Source organism: Coregonus lavaretus (assembly GCF_964263955.1).
Source record: "Coregonus lavaretus genome assembly, contig: SUPER_35_unloc_3, whole genome shotgun sequence".
Taxonomy (NCBI): domain Eukaryota; kingdom Metazoa; phylum Chordata; class Actinopteri; order Salmoniformes; family Salmonidae; genus Coregonus; species Coregonus lavaretus.
The window spans coordinates 325,772-348,257 of NW_028167179.1; the positions used below are offsets into that span (position 1 = coordinate 325,772).

Sequence of the window (22,486 nt, forward strand, 5' to 3'; positions counted from 1 at the left end):
CATTTACATTTACGTCATTTAGCAGACGCTCTTATCCAGAGCGACTTACAGTTAGTGAGTTATTATTTTATTTTTTCATACTGGACCCCTGTGGGAATCAAACGCCATGCTCTACCAACTGAGCTACATCCCTGCCGGCCATTCCCTCCCCTACCCTGGACAACGCTGGGCCAATTGTGCGCCGCCCCATGGGTCTCCCGGTCGCGGCCTCTAGTCGCGGCCTCCCGGTAGGATCTCTAGTGGCACAGCGCCACTCGGGAGTCTACTCATCTACTCTGCCTCATCATACTCATTCTTTCCTCAGTTCACCTCATCCAGTTCCCTACTACATCCAAAACCAACAGAATTAACTACAAACAAACTAGCTACATTACATGTCACTATACTCTATACATGGGTTGTGTGCATTTTCTGCTGGTGTATCCTGAGGTAGCTCCTCTCTGAGAACCTCTTCTCGCAGTGTGTACAGGCGAACAGCCTCTCTCCCAGTTGGCCCTTCAGGTGCATCTTCAGCTGGTTCTGACTGGAGAACCTCTTCTCACACTGGGGTCAGCTGTAGACTTTCTCCCCTATGTGGACCCTCTGGTGCCTCTTCATGTTGCCAGCATGGGCGAAGCGCATGTGACACTGAGTACAGCTGAAAGGTTTCTCTCCATTGTGGACACTCCTATGTCTGATTAGGTTACTCAGGAAGGAGAAGCTCTTGTAACATAGCTTACACTTGAAGGGCCTCTCCTTGGTGTGAATGGTCTGGTGCTCCTTCACATAGTTTGCTTTAGCAAAGCGCTTCCCACAAGTGGGGCAGACGTACAGCTTGTCGGCGTCCGTCCTAATGCTCGCCCTCACACGTTGTGACCCAATGACACCAGAGGAGGTAGAAGCAGGAGCCACCACCCTCAGGTGGTTAGTCTTTGAGCTCCCTCCTTGACCTCTAGCCATTGTTTGGGTGTTGTTGGGATTGTGTGCTGTGTTATAGGCTAGGTGCCTCTCATGGTGAACACCCATCCTGACCCGGTCTGTATTGGTGGGGTAACCATGAGGTAACTGAGGAAGGCTAGACCCAGGTCCAGGCCATCTATGAACCCAGTCACCAGGCATTAGATGAGACCCTGAAGGAGAAGACAGACGTCCTGTTAGACTCCCATCAGGGGGGTCTCCCACCACTCTCTGTGAAGGCTGAAGCCCAGGGTGACTTCCTCTGTTCATCATGGATACTGTGGTGTTTGTATCATAGGAACAGGAGGGTCTATCTCTATCAGCCCCAGGCCCTGCTTCATCCCTGCACTGAGCCTGTGAAGAGAAGGGTCTGGGCTGCAGACTGGATCCCTGACTGGAGCCTCTGTCTCTCTGATGACCACCAGGACTGAAGTTGTTCAGTCCACCTGTCCACTGTTTGTGTTCTGTGTGGTGGTGGAGTCTCTGTCCCTCGCGGTTGGGTTCTGGTTCCGACTCAGGAAGGAAGAGTGACGGCTCCTGATTCAGGTTCCGGGGCCAGGGTTTGTGACCAGCCACCTCAGAGGTCCAGTCTCTCCCGCCAGTAACACTGGATATCAGCAGGTCTTCATGGACTGCAGACTGTAAACAAAGATTGGAAAGAAAAAGGATTATATAAGAATCTCTTTGCTGTACACACAGAAACATTACATAATATTATCAAATGTTATCATCTTCACTACTTCATGTCAAGTAAACATGAATTAAGGCACCATCCTTACCTCACTATAAAACACCAGTATCAAACAACAGGACAAAGTTGTCACTCTTTATCAGTGAAGCATTTTTACAGACACCATCACACCAACCACCACCATATCATCTACTCTGCCTCATCATACTCATTCTTTCCTCAGCTCACCTCATCCAGTTCCCTACTACATCCAAAACCAACAGAATTAACTACAAACTAACTAGTACTACATTACATGTCACTATACATGGGCCGTGTGCATTTTCTGCTGGTGTATCCTGAGGTAGCTCCTCTCTAAGAACCTCTTCCCTGCAGTGCGTACAGGTGAACGGCCTCTCTCCCATGTGAACCTTCAGTTGCGTCTTCAGCAGGTGTTGGCGGGAGAACCTCTTCCCGCACTGGGGGCAGCCGAATGGTGTCTCCCCTTCTGGTGGATCTCCACCTGTTTGGGAAAACTGAAGTCTTTCCCACAGAACGAACATGGGAAGCTCTTCCCTTTGCCACCGGATCTGATGATAGCGTCACTACTACTGCCATTTGTCAATGGGCTTGTGTAGCCATTTAGTGTTGAGGCACTGGCATTGTCTGAGGTCTAGTTTAGCATTAGGAGAGTGTGAGGAGGACGAAGGCCAGGGAGTGTCTGTGTTGTCACAGGGTCCATGTTCCAGTTGATAGATCCTATAGAAGGCAGGCTGAAGGCAGCACCTGTTAGGGGGTTAACCTGAGGCGCCATCAGTCTCTCTGAATCACAACTATAGGAGCAGGACGGAGCACCGCTAGCTGCGTCTGTTCTCTCCCACCGCATACGAAACAGGCCTCTACGCCTCGCCCTGGTCTCAGCCAGCCTGTTGTCATGGAGACTAAGTTCGGTTGTTGTTATGTGTTCGACTGTCTGTTTCTGGTTGTGGTTAACAGTGTTTATCCCCAGCCCAGAGTTGAGGACGCTGTCCCATACACTGACCTCCACTATGTCATCTCTGGTCCTGACCTGCTCAGTGATGATGTCCCCTGGGCCCTTGGCTGCACCCGTCTGAATCTGGGAATCCAAGATGGCTGCCCAGTCTCCTTTGTTAGCCTCCAGCCAACCACCTGCAGGAAGAGGGTTTACAAAACATGGCAGAGAACTCTACGTATGGAGTTTTATTAACCTGGTCAATCACCTGGTCAAGTAAATACATTATAATGTGTGTTTTTGTATGTAAACATGAGTTGTATTGATTTCATTTTATGAATTAACAAAATGAGCCTGTTCCCATTGAAGATCTATTACTTTATGTAGGCTATTTGTATTTCTCCCTTACCTTGCTCCCCCATCTTTAGTCCACTCAGCAGATCAATGCTCTCTGGTCCGTCTTCTATTGTCTCCACTTTGACCAGCAGCAGATCAGGCTTCCCGTCCTCCATGTCTACTGACTGTAGGGGATACAGAGTGGGAGGATGTTGGATCAAGAAATCTGATATGAGCACCCTGCTATGAATCATCTTTTGATTGAGCAATTAGGGATTGCTTTGAGTACTATGCAAGTTGATTTGATACTATGCAAACGTGTTAGTTGATTTGATTACTTGACACTCTTTAATGGTTTGATAATTCAAAGGCATGGTTCCACACTTAAGACAAAATGAATCAAGACCTGGGCCCGTATCCACAAAAGAGTCTCAGAGTAGGAGTACTGATCTTTCCATATAATCCTATTCATTATGATTTAAAAGGCTAAACTGATCCTAGATCAGCACTCCTACTCTGAGAGGCTTTGTGGATCCGGGCCCTGACCTAATACCATTCAGACAGTAGTTCACAGTGGGCTCACCTCAGTGAGACTGTGTGTGGTCCTGTGCTGCTCAGCTGGTTCCTCTGTGGGTTCAGGAGGAGGTGTAGTCTGGTTGTCCTCCATAACCATGGTCCCCTCAGGGTTCCCCAGACCCTCCTCACACCCCTCCTCCTTCACCAGCAGCACCTCTGGACCCTCCTCCTCCTGGAAGAGACAGGTGATACAGATTACACAGACATACACTCAGGTACGTACACACACACACAGAGATAATAAACACTTTCAACATGGAGTGTTTACCCATCCCAACTACGTTTGAGTCCTATACTGTAGTTACAGACTGACTTCATTGTTGTTAAACTCATCATGGTGGGGATAAATATGATGTGGGTAAAAACAAGTCAGCTATGGTAAGGCAGAAGTCATCTGACAAACCTGACTAAACTATTTTGACGTGTATTGCAGGTGTTTGTTAGTGTGTAGGTATGTGTAGGTATATTTAGTAAGTGTATATTGGATATAAAGCATTGTTGTGTGTATGCAGAATAGGGTGAGATCAGATGTGATGTATACTAAAGAGAGTGAATGAAAGTCTTAGAATGAAAAGTCCCATTTTGTGTTTATTGAACATAATCAAGTTTTAAATACATCATATGAAAACCACACATGCAAATGTCTCAACAAAAAATATGCATGAACTGCATTAATGTTCTCATTAAAAGTGTCTTGGGAAGAAAAAATGTATTTCAATGGCATTTGTGAACATCATAGTCTACACGGTACAAGCACAATATAAAAATTAAGTACTGCCTTCACACCCCTTTTACTTTTTCCAAATATTGTTGTGTTAAGTGAGATTAAAATGTATTTAATTGTAAATACATTGTAATTGGAAAAATTCTAACATTTGTAAAAAAAAAAAACGTTAACTCATCTTCATTAAATAAGTATTCAACCCCTTGAGTCAATACATGTTAGAATCACCTTTGGCAGCGATTACAGCTATGAGTCTTTCTGGGTAAGTCCCTAAGAGCTTTGCACACCTGGATTGTACAATATTTGCACATTATTCTTTTTTTTAAACTTCAAGCTCTTCAAGCTGGTTGTTGATCATTGGTAGACAGCCATTTTCAAGTCTTGCCATATATTTTCAAGCCGATTTAAGTCAAAACTGGAACTAGGCCACTCAGGAACATTCAATGTCGTCTTGGTAAGCAACGCCAGTGTATATTTGGCCTTGTGTTTTCGGTTATTGTCCTGCTGAAAGGTGAATTTGACTCCCAATGTCTGTTGGAAAGCAGACTGAACCAGGCTTTTGTCTAGGATTTTGCTTAGCTCTATTCCGTTTATTTTTTTGATTAAAAAAACTCCCTAGTCCTTGCCAATGACAAGCATACCAATAACATGATGCAGCCACCTCCATGCTTGAAAATACTTAGTGGTACTCAGTGATGTGTTGTGTTGGATTTGCCCCAAACATAACGCTTTGTATTCAGGACATAAAGTGAATTTCTTTGCCTCAGTTTTACTTTAGTGTCTTATTGCAAACAGGATGCATGTTTTGGAATATTTTTATTTTGTACAGGCTTCCTTCTTTTCACTTAGGTTAGTGTTTTCTCCTATCACAGCCATTAACCTCTGTAACTCTTAAAAGTCACCATGGACCTCATGTCTGCTTTTTTTATAAATTTTACCTATCTACCAATAGGTGCCCTTATTTGCAAGGCATTGGAAAACCTTCCTGGTCTTTGTGGTTGAATCTGTGTTTGAAATTCACTGCTCGACCATACAGATAATTGTGTTAAACACTGTGCAACTTATTATGTGACACATTTTTACTCCTGAACTTATTTAGGCTTGCCATAACAAAGGGGTTGAATACTTATTGACTCAAGACATTTCAGTTTTTCATTTTTTATGAAAAAAAAAAAATCCACTTTGACATTATGGGGTAGGCCAGTAACACAACAAAATGTGAAAAAAGTTGAGTGGTGTGAATACTTTCTAAAGGCACTGTATCACACAACGCCTGAAGGAAATATTCTACCCAGGAATATTCAACACTGAAATCTGTTACTCTCGTTATTTTGACAACAATGAAAATGAACATTAGTCTTTAAAGGAAGACTCAGCGTTATGAGGTTGCCACGAGCAGAACCGCAGATATTGTTAAGAGCGTGATGCTAGACTTTGCTGTCACACAGTCACACAGAGTATCTGCGCATGTACACGGGTTTGCTTCACGCTGCTACAACGTGGTAGCTGCAGGACCAAAACTTCAGAGAAGTTTAGCCTCGTGCTTCAACGCTCTTAGTTGTTGTGGAAATTGACCCACTACTGCGGTTTTCTTTGTGCATCTACGTCATCTCGCTGAGTCTACTTTTAATGCAGGGTTTGATCTAAACGTCAGAAGCTATAGTTATGGAATGGTTTTTCTGCTGATGTATCCTGAGGTAGCTCCTCTCTGAGAACCTCTTCCCGCAGTGCGTACAGGCGAATGGCCTCTCTCCTGTGTGAACCTTCAGGTGCGTCTTCAGCAGGTGCTGGCGGGAGAACCTCTTCTCACACTGGGGGCAGCTGTAGGGTTTCTCACCTGTGTGGACCCTTTGGTGTCTCTTCAGGCTGCCAGACTGGGCGAAGCGCATGTGACACTGGGGGCAGCTGTAGGGTTTCTCCCCTGTGTGGACCCTCTGGTGGATCTCCACATTCTGGGGGCAGCTGAAGCCTTTGTTACAGAACATGCAGAGGAACCGTTTCTCTTTACTATTGCCTGATGTTGCTCCCCCTCCCCAAGCCTGGGCTTTAGCCCTGTCGTTTGAGTTCAATACCTGATCGAAAAGGACGTGGCTGTGTGAATCGGAAGGCCCCATCGACATGGACACTGTGTTGCGATCCCTGAACGCGTGTAAAGGGGAGTGGGTCTCAACATTTGGATTTGTCTCTAAGCTTTCCCTGTAATCTAAGAAATCTCTGCCCTGTGAGTGTCTGTTTCCTAGGTGACTATCTGCATTCCATGTGGGAGGAACGACGCCCTCCACTTTCACAGTCACCTCATCTACCACTATAACCTCCCCTTTCTTATCTAGGCACCCTTCAGAGCATACACTACTACTGTACTGGTTCCAGTCCCCTTTAGACAGATCAGTCTGTGTCTCTAAACCCGAGGGCATGTTGCCAGGGTCCATCTCTGTAGTGTAAGAACAAGAGGGATCATCAACACCAGTGTCTAACGCATCACCATCTCCACGGGAATGAACCGTCCTCTGGCTCTGGTGAAATACCGGTAAGTGCTCTGAACCGGGAGCAGGAGGACAGCCCAGTCTCCCCCGCCCCAGTCTCTCTGGGTCAGATCTGTGGTCAGAACCTGTGTGTAAGAGCCTGTGTGTTAAAGTTAAAGTCTTGGTGTCGGTCTCTGACTTGAGGACGGCGTTCTGCGTTCCACTGACCTCCGTGATGCTGCGTCGCATCCTGGGCTGCGCTGGGGCCGTGGTGGGGTCCTCTGTGGCTACAGGGGGCGCTCCAGTCTGGATGTCTCTGCTGTGCCGTGGGTCCTCCTCTCCTTCAGACCTCTCCTGCTTGACCCCAGGACCTGCAGCCTCTGCATCTGCAGACTGACACAAGAAGAGAGGAGGTTATTACCGGTACATGAGTAGAATTGGATAACAATGTCGTAGGGAAGTCTCACAAGCTCCCCTATAGCAGATAAATAAGGATGTACATGTAGGCAAGTGAATAGCTGAGGGTTAGCCTTTCTGAAATAAACAGGACACATTTCAGTGACACTGTAATTTCTTATGCACCACTATTACACTAACCTCTATCATGATAACGTGCTGGGTTGAGGTTCCACTCCCCTCATCAACAGTGATTGGTTGGTCATCTCTCCATGTAGTGTGTCCCGCTGGCTTCACAAAGCTCCTGTGGCCTACAGTGAGATGTCCTTCACCTGAGAGAGTGATTGGGGGAAAAGAGGTGGTTCGGTTAGCTACTGTCAATGCTCAACGGTATATTGTACACTATTGACACTGTCTACAATTGGCAAGGATGTAAGGTAACACTTCTCATAACTGCTTGATATACTTTTTATTTATCAGTGTATTATGTTCCTTGCATCACATTGTTTTCATTGAGGAAATAATAGTAAATGCAGTAAATCAAGAATCTGGTTAGAATATGATATTGTGTCTTTGCGCAAGATGGCTAAGTAATCAGGTGAATTATTGCATACTATCAAAAAAGTGACCAGCAAGACCCAATTCTAGGTAACACATCTGAACACGTGCAGAAGGGAAGAGGGGACACCCACAGATTACAACTCTGAAGAGTTTACACAAATATTAGCATCGTAGCTCTTATTGTGTTACTTTAACTGTGGGAAATAACCTCACTATTCAGCCTATTGTATTGAACATTCATATTGCAGTGTACAGCCTTATACCTATGATCTTGGTAAGAAATAGGCTGTATAATGAGGTGATTTCCCACAGTTAAAGTAACACAATAATATTTCTGCAATCTGTGGGTGTCACTGAGTAGGCTGATACCCCATTTCATAGAGCCAAGACCCATAGGTAAGGTTGTATCTACACTGCAATATAATTATGCCCCCAATTTAATTCTGAAGTCCATACATCCACAATGCGATTTCAACTGATTTTTCCTTTTTTATGTCAAATTAACTAATTATTGTATTTTGTTGAATTTATATAACAACATTCCAAAATGGTTTAGCATTATCTAATGGGGCATTATTCCACTATTTTTATCAGTTTGCATCAGTTTCAATGGGGGACTTTTATTTTGAATGCGATCCGCCGATAACACTATTGCACGCTAATATTGTTCACCACAAACTGGTCTGCAAACTGTACCTCTTAACATTTCTCTGTTTCGGTCGGGGATCTTGACACTGCTGGGACGACTGGCGAGGACGCGCTCCCGCATTGTCCTCTCTGCGCGCTCCCGTGCCACCTTCTGTTCCAGTAGTTTCCTCCGCAAAATCCTGTTTTCTTTCTGGCTTTGAGTTATTTCCAAACGAAATACTGCATAGTCGTCGTCTACAAGTTTACAGATCTCTGCTACAGCTGCATTAGCTAGCACCTCCATGATGGAGGCTATTTGAGTGTGAAAAACCATACAGTTAGCCATTGTTAGCTAGCGTTACCTAGATCACATCTATCAACCAAGTCCAGTCTCCAACGCTTATTAAACACTATACACAGCAATTATGTGATGCTGTGCAGTTAAATTAGTCATATTTTGAGTTCCTGGGTGTTAATAAACGTTTAAATAACAATAAAAACGCAAAGAAAATGGAAATTCTTCTAAGTCACTGTTCACTTTCTGTTTACTTGTTCTTCGTGTGTGAGTTTCCGGTAGACTGGTCGCTGTGTTGGGTATTGTTGCCTTTCACAGGTCGGAGTGTGAATTGCACAATTTGTCACAAAAATAAGGGGAAAGGTCGAAAATAAATCGCACCACCATCTGACCCACTAACAGTGGCGGCTCCTGAAAAAATTATCAGGGGGGGGCAATTTTTCTGATGATTTAGGTGACCTACACACATTTAAAAAAAGATATGTCCAGCAACAACATGAAGACAGGGGCAGCATATAAGTCAATACCAGAAGCATTTATTGACTGATCTCAAAAGTGTTGGCTTACAAAAGCAAAATAAGTTATCACAGTAAAAATAATCAAGGGTGTTCTTTCACATTCCTCAACACTGCATAAACAATATGCATTTCCATAAAACACCTCATCTAATTGTGCCACAAAGTTGACAAGTCCAAGAAAAATACCAGGGTTGGTGGAGCCCTCAGTTTCATCTTTGCCTCGCAAAGCTAACTCAAACACTCCGCAAAACTTCACACACTGGATTAGCCGGCTGAGGATGTGGCGGTTCTTGCTAACCTCATCGTTGTGGCGGCGGACAGCTAGCCTGTATCCCTCATCCAGTTGAGTGGCAATGTTCACTCTCCCCAAAGCAGACAATCTCAAACAGCTATCCATGTGGGTCTTTGACAGCTCATGTTTCTTAATCTTTTCTGAAAGATGGTGCATGTCCGTTACACCAGTCGCTGTCCAAGCGGTGCTGTCTGCCGTGCCGCCTTCAGGGTGAAAGAGTAAGCAGGGGTAGCAGAAGACTGCATTAGCTACATCGCAGCCTGCTAGCCAGGTTTTTTGTTCGTACCAATTTTTGGAAAATCCTCGGGTGTAGGACTTTCCCCCTTTAGTAGAAACCTGTTGAATTATTAAATTTGGTCTGGGAGGTCCTAATTGTTTCGTTGCCAATTTATCTTGATTTGTTCGCCGACAAAAAGGAACTTCTTTCAAAGAGACAATCGAGTTGCACTGAACGCTAGCCATCTTGACAGTAGTACGTGAATTGATTGACGCTGCTACCCGCTCTTTTCTTAGTTACGTTCATGGTTATGTTACGTATGACGAAAGCGCGTAAGTGCAAGCCCTCCCGGAACCCATAGAGATTGTATTGAAAGCTCTGATATTTGAAAAAAAAAGATTTTACATGAGAGTCTATGAGAGACTTCTGGGGCGATTTTCAACCTGACTGAAATCGCCCCAAAAGGGGCGGGGCCATTTGAAGCACGACTTTAGCCTGATTGGACATTTAGTGGCAGATCAGACGTCTAGATTAGAACACTGATAACTACTGTTGCCGTGATATAATTGATTAGAAAACAAATCCCTTCCTTTTCCCGTTTGGCAGTGCGTCGCCCATATCGCCCTAATGAACACACCGCCCCTGCCCACTAATTGTATACACCACTATACCCCAAAAAAAACACCACCCCTACCCCACTACTTTAGCCCTACCAGATCTTACTCCAGGCCAACTGGGAGGATGGGACCCCTTCTCTTAAAACCCCCTTTAGATCTTCTGCGCTAAAATCTCTTACACCCAAAAATATCTCTGTTGCTGCCACTACCACATCTATTTTCTAGGATTTACACTCCATCAGTGCAGTACAATTAATAACCATAACAAAAAAGACATGAAATCCTACCTTACTAAAACTTATCCTCTGGAAAGATTTGGCATGGGCCCTCAGATCCTCAAAATGTTCTACAGCTGCACCATCGAGAGCATCCTGACTGGTTGCATCACCGCCTGGTATGGCAACTGCTCGGCATCCGACCTCAAGGCGCTGCAGAGGGTATTGTGTAAGGCCCAGTACATCACTGGGGCCAAGCTTCCTGCCATACAGGACCTCTATACCAGGTGGTGTCAGAGGAAGGCCCTAAAAATTGTCAAAGACTCCAGCCACCCTAGTCATAGACTGTTCTCTCTGCTACCGCACGGCAAGCGGTAACAGAGCGCAAAGTCTAGGTTCAAAAGGCTCCTTAACAGCTTCTACCCCCAAGCCATAAGACTGCTGAACAGTTAATCAAATGGATACCCGGACTATTTGCATTGACCCCCCCCCCTTTATTTTACGCTGCTGCTACTCTCTGTTTATTATCTATGCATAGTCACTTTACCTCTACCTACATGTACATATTACCTCAATTATCTAGACTAATCTGTACTGCCGCACATTGACCCAGTACCGGTACTCCTGTATATAGCCTCGTTATTGTTATTTTATTGTTACTTTTTTCACTTTAGTTTATTTAGTAAATATTTTCTTAACTCTTATTTTTCTTAACTGCATTGTTGGCTTGTAAGTAAGCGTTTCACGGTAAGGTCTACACCTGTTGTATTTGGCGCATGTGACAAATACAATTTCATTTGATTTGATCGCCTTCTTCAGGCCTACTCACTGGGGACTCCCAGTTGAAACACTATCCTCTACTGCTCTCTTCACTGCCAAGGCATAGGAAACGTTCTGCCCCACTCCAGCTCTGGCAATCTCAACCTGTCTCTCTCTCTCACAGGGCACTTCGGATCCCCAGCTGCATGGTGCCCCCACAGTTGACAGACAGTGCTTTTTCTATCCCAACTTTACACTCTCTCTTACTGTGCCCTCCAGTACATTTCTCACATCGTGGAATCTCCCTTCTACACACTGCTGCAACATGTCCGAATCCTTGGCACCTAAAGCACCATAGTGGGTTCTGAACATAGGCCCTCACAGAATAGCAAATATAATCTAACCTGACTTTGTCAGGTAGAAACTGTGTCAAAGCTCAACAAGACAGAGAGGGTATTCTCAGTCTTGCCATTGCCACAGGGTCTACGTCTCACCAAACATTGGACGTCACAAACACCAGGAATATTATTTTTCATTTGATCCAACTCTACCCCATTGATCATTACTTTGAGTGGCACCCTGCTCCAGAGAGCAAAGCACGACACAGGTCAATCCCGAGGCGCGTGACGTGGAGAAGTTCTTGTAACATAGTTTACATTTGAAGGGCCTCTCCTCAACTTGTTTTATAGTTTCACTTCGGGATTTGACGTAATTGGATGAACGTAGATTTTTGACCCATTAATTCCGCATGGTTACAGGGTTAAGTTTAGGTATTCATTCCGAGTGGTTAGGGCTATGATTTGGGGAAAGCATAAAACTAAATAATAATTTTTAAAAACTCAAAGGGTTAAGTTTAGGTATTAATTCCGAGTGGTTAAGGTTAGGGTTATGGTTAGGAGAAAGCATAAAACTAATCAATTTCAAACAATGCGCTGTTTCCATTTAGTATCATCAAGTACTCTCCCTGCTTGCTAGACAATTGTGAACTGCAGTGTCATGAATTCGAGCCCAGTGCTGTGCCATTGTTTTTTATAAGAATGGTGGAATATATTGACGTCCTCAGGACCTTTTCAAACGTCTAAAATAGACACCTGTTTGTAGTGACCAGCCTGCTCTCCTTGGTGTGAACGGTCTGGTGCTTCTTCACAAAGCTCGCCTCAGCGAAGCGCCTCCCACACCTGGGGCAGGCGTGCGGCTTGTCCAGCCTAACACTCTGCCTTCCACGTTGTGACCCAATGACACTAGAGGAGGTAGAAGCAGGAGCCACCACCCTCAGGTGGTTAGTCTTTGAGCTCCCTCCTTGACCTATTGCCATTGTTTGGGTGTTGTTGGCATTGTGTGCTGTGTTATAGGCTAGGTACCTCTCGTGGTGAAAGCCCATCCTGACCCTGTCTGTATTCGTGGGGTAACCATGAGGCAGCTGAGGAAGGCTAGACCCAGGCTTTCTATGAACCAAGTCACCAGGCATTAGATTAGACTCTGAAGGAGAAGACAGACTTGCTGATAGACTACCACCAGGGGGGTTTCCCACCACTCTCTGTGAAGGCTGAAGTCCAGGATGACCTGCTCTGATAGGTATACTACGAAGCAAGCAAGATCTACTCAGGCTTTTATAAAGCTAGCCAGCTTCAGTTAGCTTCACATTCCAGGTCAGGCTTTATCCGTACTACGACGGTGGATATTGCTCGTCCACCTGCTCGTCCACCTGCCACTAACTCTAGCAGGCTTGTAACTGCGTGTGCATTTCGCACATGTCTAGTCTAACGCTGAACTCTTCATTAAAGGGATACTTTGTGATTTTGGCAATAAGGCCCTGTATCTACTTCCCCAGAGTCAGGTGAACTCGTGGATAATGAAGTTAAGGCTGGTTTACAGTCCATCTATCGACATCTGTAGACAATTGTCATAGCGTCATCATGAACATTCTATTGTCATCCGACATCAAACTCATCGTTGTTGTTATGAAAAAGTATAAACACAAAATGACAGCCTCTGCATGACATCAGCAGCCAGGTGCTCCAAACATTACGAATTATGAATTTGATGGTCATTCAGGTTAAATAGGTTGTCCTAGCATAATTTTGGTAGCTTGATAACGTTAGCTTGAGTGTTGGCTAACAAACGTTAGCTAGCTAGCCATTTTCTGTGCTAATATCTCTGGCTATCTCTATCTATGAAATCATCTCTCATAGCATTCCTCCCTCAGCCGGGTCTCTATGCTGCCACCTACTGATATGTCATCTCAGTGCAGTGCATCTCTCAGGAAAAGTGGAGGTGTCGATAGGAACCATATAAGGAGAAGTGGGGGTTTGTTAGCTATGTTTCTAACATTTCTTTATTTCTGTACTTGCAGAGGTCCAGGCCAATGAATGGACAGCGTTGAAAAGGATACACTGAATGAGTGGAACCTGGCCTCTTTGATTCCAAAGTTTGAGGGTAAGTAAAACGATAAATTCATTTTTGAGAGTGGGGACAAAGCTTTGTGGGGGAAAAACACTGATTTTTATTGACCCTGTGTAAAACAGCATCTAAGTCTTCCACATTTTCATTGATAACCAATAGTACAACCTTAATGGAAACTTGAGACTTCATTTCAGGTTGACCAACCTGACACACATCACAGGCTGGGAGCAGCTCATGAGCACTTAGGGGTAAAGTGCCTTGCTCAAGGGCACAACAGCAGTAGGTGGTATATAGAGATATTGTAGCTGGTAACCCTCTGGCTGACGAATCTCTCCCTGAAGATTTCCCCTCAGGCAGCTCGGGGGTTCGAATATCAGCCTGCCTTTCTAACTGCGAAGCTACTGCCACCTCTATTCATTTAGCTCTTTCCTCAATCCCTTGCTCAACCATTTGACCTGGCTTATCAACCCTTCCTTCAAAGTATTTTAATTTAGAAATGTGGGTGAAACTATCCCTTACAATCTCCCCCCCTAGTAGTTAAGGTTAAGAGCTTTGGGCCAGTAACTGAAAGGTTACTGGTTCGACTCCCCTAGCCAGCAAGGTGGAAAAATCTGCCATTCTGCCCTTGAGCAAGGCAGTTAACCCCCAACAACAACTGCTCCCCGGGCACCGAAGACGTGAATTTCGATTAAGGCAGCCCCCCACACCACTCTGATTCAGAGGGGTCAGGTGAAATGCGGAAGACACATTTCGTTTTAATGCATTCAGGTGTACAACTGATTAGGTACCCCCTTTCCCTTTTACCCTCTCTTTTGCAGCAGAGGAGATGGACCAGGAAACACTCTTGCTTTTGGACGACTCGACTATAGCCTGAAGTTAAAGAAGAACATAAAAACCTTACACGCAGTGAGTATTCTGTAAACACCACCTTTTTTATACACAAGGGTAGGTCCTTGGGACACACACGTGAATTCATAGGACTGCATCTGTGGACAATGAAAATTGATCTTTGTCTTTAATGCAAGGTTTGATCTAAACATCAGAAGCTATCGAGTGGAATGGTTACTTTCTATGTTATACAGTGAAATGTTTTTTCTGCTGGTGTATCCTGAGGTAGTTCCTCTCTGAGAACCTCTTTCCGCAGTACGTACAGGCAAACGGCCTCTCTCCCGTGTGGACCTTCAGGTGCCTCTTCAGGTTGGACGAGTGTGAGAAACTGGCCCGGCACAGGTGGCAGCCGAATGGTTTCTCCCCTGTGTGGACCCTGTGGTGCCTCTTCAGGTCACCAGCCTGGGCGAAGCGCATGTGGCACTGGGTACAGCTGAATGGTTTCTCCCCTGTGTGGACCCTCTGGTGGATCTCCACCTTCTGGAGGCAGCTGAAGCCTTTGTTACAGAACATGCAGAGGAACCATTTCTCTTTACTATTGCCTGATGTGGCTCCCCCTCCTTGAGCCTGGGCTCTAGCCCTGTCGTTTGAGTTCAATACCTGATCGGAAGGCCCCATCGACGTGGACACTGGGTCGCAACCCCTGAGCGTATGTAAAGGGGAGTGCGTCGCAACATTTGGATTTGTCTCTAAACTTTCCCTGTAATCTAATAAATCTCTGCCTTGTGAGTGTCCTTCTCCTAAGTGAGTCTCGTTTACATTACATGTCTGAGGAGCGTCGCCCTCCACTTTCACAGTCACCTCATCTACGACTATAACCTCCCCTTCCTTATCTAGGCACCCTTCAGAGTATAGACTACTGCTGTATTGGTTCCAGTCTCCTCTAGACAGATCAGTCTGTGTCTCTAAACCCAAGGGCATATTGCCAGGATCCATCTCTGAAGTGTAAGAACAAGACGGATCATTGCCAGTCTCTAACATGTCACCTGAGTCCCGATGGGAATTAACCGTCCTCAGGCTTGGATTACCATAAAGTAAATACTCTGAGCCGGGAGCAGGATGACAGCCCATTGGTCCCAGCTGCAGTCTCTCTGGGTCTGATCTGTGGTCAGATCCTGTGTGTAGAAACTTGTGTGTTACAGTTAAAGTCTCGGTGTCTGTGTCTGACTTGACCTCCGTGATGCTGCATCGTGTCCTGGGCTGGGTTGAGGCGGCGATTATCTCTGTGGCTACAGGGGGCGCCATTCCAGCTGCTTCTCCAGTCTGGATGTCTCTGCTGTGTCGTGGGTCCTCTCCTTCAGTCCTCTCCTGCTTGACCAGAGACGATCCTCCATAACCTGCAGCCTCTGCATCTGCAGACTGACACAAGAAGAGAGGAGGTTATTATCGGTACATGAGTTGAATAGGATAACAATGTCATAGGGAAGTCTCACAAGCTCCCCTATGGCAGATAAATAACAATGTACATGTAAGCAAATGAATAGCTGAGGGGAGACTTTCTGAAATAAACAGGCCACATTTGATGTACTGTAATTTTTTATGTTACACTATGACACTAACCTCTATCACGATAACATGCTGGGTTGAGGTTCCACTCCCCTCATCTATAGCTATAGGTTGGTCATCTCTCCACACGTTGTGTTCCGCTGGCTTCACAAAGCTGCTGTGGCCTCCAGTAAGATGTCCTTCACCTGAGAGAGTGATTGGGGGAAAAGGGGTGGTTAAGTTAGGTACTACTGTCAAAGCTCAACGCTATATTGTACACTATTGACACCGTCTACAATTGGCAAGGATGTAAGCCGGACTACCACATCTGGGGACCTGGGGCACCTACAGTGGGGTCCAAAATTATTCACACCCTTGATAAAGATGAGCAAAAATGACTGTATAAAATAAATCATTCACACACTGAGCTTCATTGTATGCTCAAAACAGAGGTTTTGTTTAACAATTCATAAAAAATTGACACCCGTTTTCAATTCCTTTCAATAGCCTACCTTGCGAGGATAACGGCGCATAGCCTTTTTCTAAAATGTTTAATGAGTTGGAGAAGACATTTGGAGGGATCTTAGACCATTCCTCCATACAGAATCCTTCCAGATTCTTGATATCCTTTGTCTGTGCTTATGGACTGCCCTCTTCAATTCAAACCACAGGTTTTCAATGTGTTTCAAGTCCAGAGACTGAAATGGCCATTGCAAATGTTGATTTTATGGCCAATTAATCATTTTTGTAGATTTTGATGTGTTCTTGTGGTTACTGTCTTGCTGGAAGATCCACTTGCGGCCAAGTTTGAGCCTCCTGCCAGAGGCAACCAGGTTTTTGGCTAAAATATCCTGGTTCTGGGTAAAGTTCATGATGCCATTGACCTTAACAAGGGCCCCAGGACCAGTGGAAGCAAAATAGCCCCATAACATCAAAGATCCACCCCCATATTTTACAGTAGGTATGGGGTTGTTTTCAACTCATTTCGACACCAAACCCACCACTGGTGTGCGTGGCCAAAGAGCTCTATTTTCATGTCATCCAACAAATGTAAACGCCAGGAGTTTGCTAAACGGCACTGGCAGTTGGATTGGAACCGGTGCTTTGGTCAGATTACATGAAAATAGAGCTCTAGCGTTTGGTAATCTGGCCCAGGATGTAAGGTAACACTTCTCATAACTTCTTGATATACTATTTATAGATTGATTATGTTCCATGCATCACATTGTTTTAATTGAGTATGACAATAGGAAATTCAGTAAATCAAGAATCTGGTTAGAATATGATACTGTGTCTGCAAGACACTTAATTGTTCTTAATTGACCTGTCTGGTAAAATAAAGGTAAAATAAAATGTTTTTCAAGATAGCTAAGTAATTAGGGGAAGTATGGCATACTATCCAAAAACGGACCCAGACCCAATTCTGGGAAGTGGTGTAAAGTACTTAAGTAAAAATACTTTAAAATACTACATAAGTAGTTTTGGGGGGTATCTGTACTCCACTACATTCCTAAAGTAAATATGTACTTTTTATTCCCATACATTTGCCCTGACACCAAAGGGTACTTGTTACACTTCCAATGCTCAAGCAGGAAATAATTATGGTCCAATTCACACACCTATCAATACAACTTGATTGCTGATATGCAAAACATTTTGGGACTATATCAACAATGGACTAATGAAACAAATACCAAAAGGTTTGGGTGGAATTTTCCTTTAAGTACTTTTAAAACCAGATACTTTTACTCAATTTTTACTTTTACTCAATTATGACAATTGAGTCATTTTTCCACCATTGATTCTGGGCAACACATCTAAACACATACACAGAGGAGGAACCTATCTAATTTCCGATACATACGAAATTGTTTAGACTACAGAGGCAGCAAAACTGTACATCAATGCTATGCTACTCCCCCACTTAACATACTGCTTGACTAGTTGGGCCCAAGCTTGCTGTACAACATTAAAACCCATTCAGTCTGTCTACAAACAGGCTCTCAAAGTGCTTGATAGACATCATCACTGTTACATCCTCAAAAAGCATGAGCTTCTGAGTTGGGAAAATCTTGTACAACACACCGAGGCATGTCTTGTATTCAAGATCCTAACCGGCCTGGCTCCCCCTCCACCTAGTACTTTTGTCAAACAGAAAACCCAAACCCATGGCAGCAGATCCACAAGGTCTCCCATGAGAAGTGACTGGCAGCAGATCCACAAGGTCTCCCATGAGAAGTGACTGTATAGTTAGTTCCCTTAAGGAAAAGCACCTTTAGTCAAACTGCTTTCTCTGTGAGAGCTTCCCGTGTCTGGAACACATTGCCATCAGACATATAACTGCACCATCACAAAAAACATGAAGACATGGCTAAAGGACAATCAGACTTGTAAACATAATCCCTAGCTGTTTATTGCCACTTTCCATGTTATCTGTAGCTTGTGAGGTGTGTAAACACTTTGTTGCGTTTATGTATTTTGTTGCTCTGCATGTGCTCACTGCTAATTTATTATCTGTATTGTTAATGTACTTGTTTTTAATAACCTGCCCAGGGACTGCAGTTGAAAATTAGCCGGCTGACTAAAACCGGCACTTTTACTGAAACGTTGATTAATGTGCACTGTCTTTGTAAAAAATAAAATAAAACGGGGCGACATGCCCTGCAGTCTCGGCATTCTACAAAATGTACCTCTTGCCATTCCTCTGAATCGGTCGAGGATGTTGACACTACCAGGACGACTGTCGAGGACGCGCTTTCGCGTTGTCCTCTCTGCGCGTTCCCGTGCCACCTTCAGTTCGAGTAGCTGTAGTTTCCTCCGCATTGCCCTACTTTCTTTTTGGCTTTTAGTTATTTCCAAACGAAACACTGCATAGTCGTCGTCTACGAGTTTACAGATCTCTGCCACGGCTGCATTTGCTAGCACCTCCATGATGGAGGTTATTTGAGTGTGAAAAAACATAGCTAACGTTACTAGCTACTAGATAGCGTTACCTAGAAAATATATATCAACCAAGTCCTATCTCCAATGCGAATTAAAGACTACCTGTTGTAAGTATGTAATGCTGTGCAGTTAAATGAGTCATATTTTGAGATCCAGGGTGTTAATAAACGTCAAGATAACAATTAAAATCCTAACGTGGAAATTGTTCTTCCGTTTACACTGAAGAGAAAGTATCTTATTGGTTGGCGTCATAGCTCAAAGGTGTGGTTAAATGAAAAAGGTTATGCGCGCTGTTCTTTGAAATACGGTACTGCTTATTACGTTACACATGAAATCTATGATCAGCAGTGTTGGGGAGTAACTAATTACATGTACACGCTAACATACGCACTCAGTGGGGTGTATTCATTGATGCCAAGGGAAGCCAGGCTTCCCCAACAGATTGACCAAGAAAAAATGAAATATTTCGTCTCTGTTTTGTGGTGTCGAGAAAACGATGCTAATTATGCTGTGAGAACAAGGAAATCCGCTGACTCTGTACTTTGATTATAAAGGTTTATTATATCAAAGTATTCCAGCGTCAATTTACAGACATCTGCCGATATCTGGAGAATAACCGGCTCCAATCTGTAATATGTTATTCTCCCCGTCCTCTGTTTTAACCGTGGTATTTATATCCTATGCCCTATGTAACATAATATGGGTGTTTTCCCCTACAGACCAATCCCAGGACTCCACCTAACAGACTTCCTCGGCTGTAGGGTGCCCCTATAGAACTACTCTCCAGATGCTCCCTTTAAGCTTAGTCAACATCCTCTAAGACCATTTGCAACCATTAGCAAAGTCATACATTGTCCAGATACCACAGTTTCAATTCACAAGGGAGAAAGCATCCGAGCGAACGATACAGCGCCCCTCTGTCTCAGTATGTTTAGCGTATCTATCTGATGCTCTCTGGTCAGAAAGTGTATGACATTGTTTCCACCCCTAGCATTGAATACAAAGGCAGCAAGCGAGCATTTGGCCTCCCTTGTTATTTGAAAAAAATTATAATAATTGCCAATCAGTGTTGAGCTAAACTGAGTGAGCTCAGTTGTGAATGGTCCTGGCTCACAAAAAAATAAAAAATTGTCAAGGGAAGCCAGTTTGGATTTGGCTTCAGACCAATCACATCACAAGCCAAACTTCATTATTGACAGTGAAAAACATGAATTGTTGCATCTCGTTGTGTTGTCCTCCGGTGGCTAGCTAGCTAGCTAAAATCACCCCTTTCCTAAATTAGCCATCGATGGAGATAAGAATTTGGACTTGTGGTTTTATTTAATTCTCTGTACTGGCCAATGATTATAACGACGATTCTGATCCAACCATACATGTATACATTGTGCCCCTGGCCTGTGAGGATGGAAGTTCAACATGTAGCTAGCTAGATGTAGTATGCTAATATTAACTATTGTTGCCCATGAATGGAAACTAGTGAGCAAGTATTTTAGTCAAGTAGCCTAGGACAACAAAAACTAAAAGTATGTACTGTATGACAAAGTTATAGACAGTTTAGGCAAAATGAAAGAGGAGGATGGCATTGGCTTTTCTCTACAAGTAGGGTGAGTCAACATGTTTTTTCTACTTACACACACACACACACACATCAGTACCATGGACAGCCACATCCCATTTAGCGTACATTGATTGGACGAAATCGTTTTTGGTATCTTTTAGTTGTCACTGTATTGAAATATGTTGAAATGGTGCTGGAATAGTGGAGGCTGCTGCTGTTTTCTTTGCGACTTGTTTATCAGTCCGAAAATGTCGGAAACATTACCTTGCTTGACCATGCTGTAGGTCATGTAACTGTTTGTTACATGCAATATGTTTTGTGGACTTCACCAGACAGATGTTGCTCTTTGTAATGAAACAAATGTGTGGTTGAATTTATTCTGCCACTGTGTCTTCTTATTGTCTCGGCCTTAGGCCTATATATCACGGTATCAAGGCGTATGAACTAACAGGTTATAGAGCAAACAACGCAATTATCACAACACAGGTTGTAATATTGCTTTTTTTTTCCTGGATTGGCTTCCCCAGTGATTTTACCCACGCACCGTTATTGCACGCACTCTACACACACGTACATTTGTAATGTTGTATTGTTGTTGTATTGTGGTATTATTATGTATTTTTTTTGTGATGTAATTGCCTTAATCTTGTTTGGACCCCAGAAAGAGTAACTGCTGCCAAGGCATCCTTAATAAATACAAATGTAATCTGATTACAAAAAAAATAGATAACTGTAATCAGTTACGTTACCAGCAAAAATATTGTTATCAGATTATAGATAGTTTAGATTTTGTATTTTTTACTTATTGGATTACTTTTAAACTCAAATTTAGTTTGCGATAAAAAAATACATTTACACCTTTCTGTTTTCTCATTGACATTCAATTCAGCATTGAAAAAAGGTGCAAGTTTAAGTTTGTTCCATCTGAGCAATTCTGACCACATGTCAGAGACCACTATGATGACATGCCAAATGTGTTTGATGGATCCTTTTTGTCTTCTAATGCCTCTTAAGGGGAAAGTAATCAAAAAGTACCAAAGTAATCAGATTACGTTACTGAGTTTGGGTAATCCAAAAGCTACATTATTGATTACAATTTTGGACCGGTAACTAGTAACTAACGGATTACATTTAGAAAGTAACCTACCAAACCCTCATGATCAGTATCTTTTAAGCTGAGAAGAGACTTGTTTAGAAAGAACAGTGTATGTGCTACAGTAGAAAATAATAGAATGACTTTATTCCATCTACATCACCTCAGTAAGGTAAATATTCAACTGTCCTTGTTCTAGCCTAGGTTTACGGTCTCTCTAAAAACAGGTATTTACACAAGCCTGTTTCAAACGACAAGTTAACCAAGGGTTAATGAGGGGTATGTGGTTAATTACCCTCTTACCCCAAGACGCTTCACATGATAACTATAATATGTCAGCTAAAGAATGGTTCCCAGATATCCCCTGCGTACATCTAAAACCATACTTCTAAGATTTCTCCCCATTGTGGACACTCCTATGTCTGATAAGGCTACTCAGGAAGGAGAAACTCTTTGCACTTGAAGAGCCTCTCCTTGGTGTGAACGGTCTGGTGCTTCTTCACATAATTAGCCTCAGCGACGCGATTTCCATGCGTATGGCAGGCGTATGGCTTGTCAGCGTCCATCCTAATGCTCAGCCTCCCACGTTGTGACACAATGACACCCCAGGAGGTAGAAACAGGATCTACCACCCATGTGATTAGTCTTTGAGCTCCCTCCTTGACCTCTAACCATTGTTTGGATGTTGTTGAGATTGTGTGCTGTGTTATAGACCAGGTACCTCTTGTGGAGAATGCCCATCCTGACCTGGTCTGTATTGGTGGGGTAACCATGAGGTAACTGAGGAAGGCTATATCCAGGTCTTCTATGAACCCAGTCACTAGTCATTAGACAAGACCCTGAAGGAGAAGACAGACTTGCTGATAGACTACCACCATGGGGCTCTCCCACCACTCTCTGTGAAGGCTGAAGCCCAGGGTAACCTGCTCTGTTCATCATGGA

The 22,486-nt window shown here is 43.8% G+C and overlaps 2 protein-coding genes across 3 annotated transcripts; both read right to left on the reverse strand.

The window, feature by feature from the left end:
- Nucleotides 1-76: 76 nt before the first annotated feature.
- Nucleotides 77-8,833, reverse strand: LOC311110350 (uncharacterized protein). 2 transcript variants are annotated; one of them, XM_084188894.1, is made up of 7 exons: nucleotides 8,331-8,833; nucleotides 7,275-7,405; nucleotides 6,906-7,070; nucleotides 3,499-3,663; nucleotides 2,989-3,100; nucleotides 2,676-2,776; nucleotides 77-1,575 (listed from the first exon to the last, which is right to left on the reverse strand). In XM_084188894.1, exons 1-7 carry the CDS (start codon nucleotides 8,605-8,607, stop codon nucleotides 550-552), a joined length of 1,977 nt encoding a protein of 658 aa, XP_084045020.1. In that variant the 5' UTR covers nucleotides 8,608-8,833; the 3' UTR covers nucleotides 77-549. The 2 variants fall into 2 exon arrangements, with proteins under 2 accessions (XP_084045020.1, XP_084045019.1); XM_084188893.1 differs by having other exon boundaries at nucleotides 2,649-2,776; nucleotides 8,331-8,825.
- A 4,823-nt stretch (nucleotides 8,834-13,656) lies between these two features.
- Nucleotides 13,657-19,120, reverse strand: LOC311110354 (uncharacterized protein). Its single transcript, XM_084188899.1, has 3 exons — nucleotides 18,641-19,120; nucleotides 16,026-16,156; nucleotides 13,657-15,824 (listed from the first exon to the last, which is right to left on the reverse strand). The coding sequence occupies exons 1-3, from the start codon at nucleotides 18,909-18,911 to the stop codon at nucleotides 14,652-14,654; spliced, it is 1,575 nt and encodes a 524-aa protein (XP_084045025.1). The 5' UTR covers nucleotides 18,912-19,120; the 3' UTR covers nucleotides 13,657-14,651.
- Between the last annotated feature and the right edge of the window lie 3,366 nt (nucleotides 19,121-22,486).